Source organism: Panthera onca, chromosome C1 (assembly GCF_046562875.1).
Source record: "Panthera onca isolate mPanOnc1 chromosome C1, mPanOnc1 haplotype 2, whole genome shotgun sequence".
Lineage (NCBI taxonomy): Eukaryota > Metazoa > Chordata > Mammalia > Carnivora > Felidae > Panthera > Panthera onca.
This window is the reverse complement of record NC_138346.1, coordinates 33,932,364-33,937,665: the sequence shown is the minus strand read 5'-3', so window position 1 is coordinate 33,937,665 and position 5,302 is coordinate 33,932,364. Positions and strand designations below refer to the sequence as shown.

Genomic DNA, 5,302 nt, shown 5'->3' with positions numbered 1-5,302 from the left:
GTGGGTCGAGAGACTTGAACGAAGTTTGAAGGGTAACCGGAGACGCTTGTTGCTCCTCGCCGCAGAAAAAGCCACACCGTTACGTCGCGGCGGGAGAAGGCCGCCCCCCTTGGCGCCCCCGGCCCAGGCAGACGAGTTTGGGCTCCCCGCGACTGATTGAGTGCTGGGCGGAGACGGCTGCGGCGCCCACGCGGCGCGGGCACCCCAGCTGCAGCGCCCTCAGCTCCGCGCCGCCCACGGCCCGGCCCCGGCGCCGGGAGGACTCTCATGAGCCGGGCGCGGCCGCGCCTCCCCAGATCCAAGCCTCTCTCGGCTGCCTCGTCGCGCTCCTCCGGCTGAGAGCGCCGCTGCACCCGTGGCCGGCGATGCGGGGCCCCGGCGCGGCCGCGTCGCGCTCGCCCCTGGGCCTGTGCACTCTAGTGCTTGCGCTGCTGGGCGCGCTGCCCGCCGGTGCCGGGGCGCAGCCTTACCACGGCGAGAAGGGCATCTCGGTACCGGACCACGGCTTCTGCCAGCCCATCTCCATCCCTCTATGCACGGACATTGCCTACAACCAGACCATCCTGCCCAACCTGCTAGGCCACACGAATCAAGAGGACGCGGGCCTCGAGGTACACCAGTTCTACCCGCTGGTGAAGGTGCAGTGTTCTCCCGAGTTGCGCTTCTTCCTGTGCTCTATGTACGCACCCGTGTGCACGGTGCTTGATCAGGCCATCCCGCCGTGCCGTTCTCTGTGCGAGCGTGCCCGCCAGGGCTGCGAAGCGCTCATGAACAAGTTCGGCTTCCAGTGGCCAGAGAGGCTGCGCTGCGAGAACTTCCCGGTGCACGGCGCCGGCGAGATCTGCGTGGGCCAGAACACGTCGGACGGCTCCGGGGGCCCAGGTGGCGGCCCCACAGCCTACCCCACCGCGCCCTACATGCCGGACTTGCCCTTCACCGCGCTGCCCCCGGGGGCCGCTGACGGCAGGGGCCGTTCTGCCTTCCCCTTCTCGTGCCCCCGTCAGCTCAAGGTGCCCCCCTACCTGGGCTACCGCTTCCTGGGCGAGCGCGACTGCGGCGCCCCGTGCGAGCCGGGCCGTGCCAACGGCCTAATGTACTTTAAGGAAGAGGAGAGGCGCTTTGCCCGTCTCTGGGTGGGCGTGTGGTCGGTGCTGTGCTGCGCCTCGACGCTCTTCACCGTGCTCACCTATTTAGTGGACATGAGGCGCTTCAGCTATCCCGAGCGGCCCATCATCTTTCTGTCGGGCTGCTACTTCATGGTGGCCGTGGCGCACGTGGCCGGCTTCCTGCTGGAGGACCGCGCGGTGTGCGTGGAGCGCTTCTCAGAAGACGGCTACCGCACGGTGGCGCAGGGCACCAAGAAGGAGGGTTGCACTATCCTCTTCATGGTGCTGTACTTCTTCGGCATGGCCAGTTCCATCTGGTGGGTCATCCTGTCGCTCACTTGGTTCCTGGCAGCTGGCATGAAGTGGGGCCATGAGGCCATTGAAGCCAACTCTCAGTATTTCCACCTGGCCGCGTGGGCCGTGCCCGCTGTCAAGACCATCACCATCTTGGCCATGGGCCAGGTGGATGGGGACTTGCTCAGTGGGGTTTGCTACGTGGGCCTGTCCAGCGTGGATGCGCTGCGAGGCTTCGTGTTGGCGCCTCTGTTCGTCTACCTCTTCATTGGCACATCCTTCCTGCTGGCCGGCTTCGTGTCGCTCTTCCGCATCCGCACCATCATGAAGCACGACGGAACCAAGACCGAGAAACTGGAGAAGCTCATGGTGCGCATCGGCGTCTTCAGCGTGCTTTACACTGTGCCGGCGACCATCGTCCTGGCCTGCTACTTCTATGAGCAGGCCTTCCGCGAACACTGGGAGCGCACCTGGCTCCTGCAGACTTGCAAGAGCTACGCGGTGCCCTGCCCGCCTGGCCATTTCCCGCCCATGAGCCCTGACTTCACTGTCTTCATGATCAAGTACCTGATGACCATGATCGTGGGCATCACCACTGGCTTCTGGATCTGGTCCGGCAAGACTCTGCAGTCGTGGCGCCGCTTCTACCACAGACTCAGCCACAGCAGCAAGGGGGAGACTGCGGTATGAGCCCCGGCCCCTCCCCCACCCTCCCTTCCCCCATCTCCTCCGAGGGGGAGAAGCACGGGAAGGAGAGAACTGCTGGGGTGGGGGTGTCTGTAACCTCCTTGCCCTCCAAGGAGAAGGGACCTGGAAGAGAGAGGAGATATGTAGATTTGGGACGAGGGGTGTGTTTGGATAAGGAGGTCTGGGTGGAAAAACGGTTTGAATGAAAAGACTTCTGGCAAAGACTTGCAGGATGATGATCATGATGATGATGATAACGATGATGTTAATCACGTACGGTATGGGCCGACCGGGGTCTATCAAGATTGAACCCAGCAGAGATTGCTCTGAGTTCTTCCCGTCTCCAGGGCTGAACTGGGACTGTGAGCAGTTCCCCTGCTGCAAGACAAGTGGCCTGTCCTCACTCCTGTGAGGCCCGGGTGAAAGGTACAGCTCTGTCTGCGGCGGCGGCTTTGTTGGGAAAAGGGAGGACTCCCTGCGGTGTCCTTGTCAAGCGGTGGTCAAACCATAATCTCCTTTCACTGGGGCCAAACTGGAGCCCAGATGGGTTAATTTCCAGGGTCAGACATTACAGGCTCTCCTCCCCTGGCCCCTCCCGCCTGTTTTTCCTCTCCTACGCCTTTCAAGTTCTTGTAAAATAACCATTTGGAAGTCTTGAGAGGCTTGCCTCCTCGAATCCTAATGTAAGGATGCAAAGAAATGAAGATAACATTTCGAGATGAGGCAAAGGAGACGAGTAGTAGGTATTTCTGCTACTTTTTTATTTCCTGCAGAAGGCAGAAGGAAGAAAGAAGGGTGTTTTATTTGGTTTAATACTCTGAAAAGAAGTAATGACTTGTTGCTTTTCAAAACAGGAGTGCATTTTTCCCCTTGTCTTTGTTGTAAGAGACAAAAGAGGAAACAAAAGTGTCTCCCTGTGGAAAGGCATAACTGTGAAGACAGCAACTTTTATAGGCAAAGTAGCACAAATCAGAGGTTTCCTTTTGGATGTTAATTTGGCTGAGATAAACATTCCTTTTTAAGGAAAAGTGAAGGGCAGTGTGCTCCCATACCCCAATCAGGCAGAGGTTCTGACTCGGCTAAAGGAAAATGCAAGGGGTTTTGTTGTATTTGTTTTAAATAAATTTAATTCAGAACACATGATCCTGTCTACAGGCTCTGTTAAAATGTTCAGGGAAATCTCTCCCTTTATTTTTTTTTTCCTTCCTATAAACCTACATTTAGGTTTTCTATTTTCTTCCAATTTGAATCCTTCAAGATAAAAGGAAAAGAATAATACCCTCAGCCTCCATAATAAAGAAGTGAAAAAAAATTTTTTTAAGTAAAGAACCATTTTTGTCCTGTTGTCTGAGTTCCATAAATCCGTTTATAAAACATCATGTGTATGCTGACCCTGTTTTTGTGTGGCTGGGTGGGGAGGTGACCTACAGAAATGATAATGAATGAAGCGGACAATTCAAACCATGGGTCCCATTTTTAAGGAAAGTCATTAAAAGAAGGTAAACTTCAAAGTAATTCTGGAGTTCTTTGAAATGTGTTGCATGACTTAAATTTATTAATCTTAAATCATGTACTTTTTTTTTCTATAATAGAACTCTGATTCTTTTGCATAATGCTCTAAAGCTGAGCAGAGAATCATGGGAGCTAACCTTTACTCCACCTTTGACACCACCCTCCAATCTTGCAACACTATCCTATTTCTCAAAACAAGTTTTAAAATGCTGTTTTAAACAGTTTTCAGATCAGAGAGGGTACTGTCAGGAGTACAAGTTACTTTATATATGTAATGTTCACTTGAGTGGAGCTGCTTTTTATATTAAAGTTAACATCAACCTTGTGTTTCTTAAACTTCCAAAATGGTCTCATTTGTCAGATTTAAAACTCCCACTATACAGTTTTTGGCATCTTTTGTGTTATATCTCTTGCATGTGAAATTTGTAAAATAGAGACAAGTGCAGTATGTATATTTTGTAAATCTCCCATTTTTGTAAGAAAATATATATTGTATTTATACATTTTTACTTTGGGTTTTTGTTTTGTTTTTCCTTTAAAAGTCTACAAGGAAGCCCCACTTTATCACATGTACAGATCACAAAATAAATTTTTTTAATACAAAGTGAATGTTTAGTTTACAATTTCTATATATATTTAAGCTAAAGAACAGAACTTTGTGTTATGAAAAGAAGGTGTGGAGGGACACCATTGGATCTGTCTGTCACGTAGATGTTCTATATTAGTGAAGTCTTATTGCCTTTTAAAATATAGTGTAATGAATGCTTTATCTATCCTTTAATTTTTTTTTTTCTGTTGTTGCTGCTTCCTGCCTACTACCACACTACCCTTCCACACAACCCTAAGCCTTTTCACATCTTGCTTTGGATAACTTATTAACTTACTGAAGGTACAGAATAAGCATCTTTTAGAGAGGTGCTATCTGACCCTTCAGAGGTGCAGAACATATCTGAAAGAGGACTAGAAAACATTTTTGGTCTGCTTTTCTGGTGATGTTTTTCTTGGGAAGAATTCAGTGAGTTCTTCGTGTGTGTGTGTGTGTGTGTGTGTGTGTGTGTGTGTGTGTGTCTTTTTAATTGATGTTTTTGTATTCTAATACACCTTACCTAATTTGTTAATTCTTAAATCCTTAAATTCTTAAATCTTGGGTTCAGGAGGCTGGTCAGATGATTCCAGTTAATAGCAAGGGCCTTTAGTATGGAGGCTTCTCAGCTGTAGGCTTCACTCTACCTTCTAGGTCAACCAAACCAGAGGTCAAGTGATTCCCCGAGGTGGCAGTGACTCAGCAGCTCCGGCAGGAATAGACTCCATGCCTGACCCCAGGATGGCCTCAAGCCACTGAAGCTATTCTTTTCTCTGGTCTGAGAGGCTAACTTTGGAATCAGATTAGACTGAGAAGCCTTCCTAACCAGGCACTTTGATATTAAACAGTCCCTCAGGGAAATGATAAAGGCATTCTAAATACTTCCAATTCCAAGAGCCTCACTAGCTTTAATTTTTTTTTTCCACTCTTCTCTCTTCTTTAAATCAGGTGCCTATTTCCTGGCTTTTCCTAACAGTCGCTCCATTCTTGGGCAGCCATCAAGACCCAGCAGCAGACTGGACGCTGCTATTTCTCCTTCCCCACTTCAGCTCTAAGCTTCTGTAGTTCTAAAGCTCAACAGAAACAGTTCCGTTTTTGTTTTAATTAACAGGCTTGCTCA

The 5,302-nt window shown here is 50.3% G+C and overlaps 1 protein-coding gene across 1 annotated transcript; it reads left to right on the top strand.

Moving 5' to 3' along the window:
• The first annotated feature begins 365 nt into the window (after positions 1 to 365).
• On the top strand, positions 366 to 4,203 carry FZD7 (frizzled class receptor 7). Its single transcript, XM_060622977.3, has one exon. It carries the CDS (start codon positions 366 to 368, stop codon positions 2,088 to 2,090), a length of 1,725 nt encoding a protein of 574 aa, XP_060478960.1. The 3' UTR covers positions 2,091 to 4,203.
• The last annotated feature ends 1,099 nt before the right edge of the window (positions 4,204 to 5,302 follow it).

What these genes read in the sequence shown, in the direction of transcription:
- FZD7 (XM_060622977.3), top strand. Translation starts at nt 366, where the DNA reads ATGCGGGGCCCCGGCGCGGCCGCGTCGCGCTCGCCCCTGGGCCTGTGC.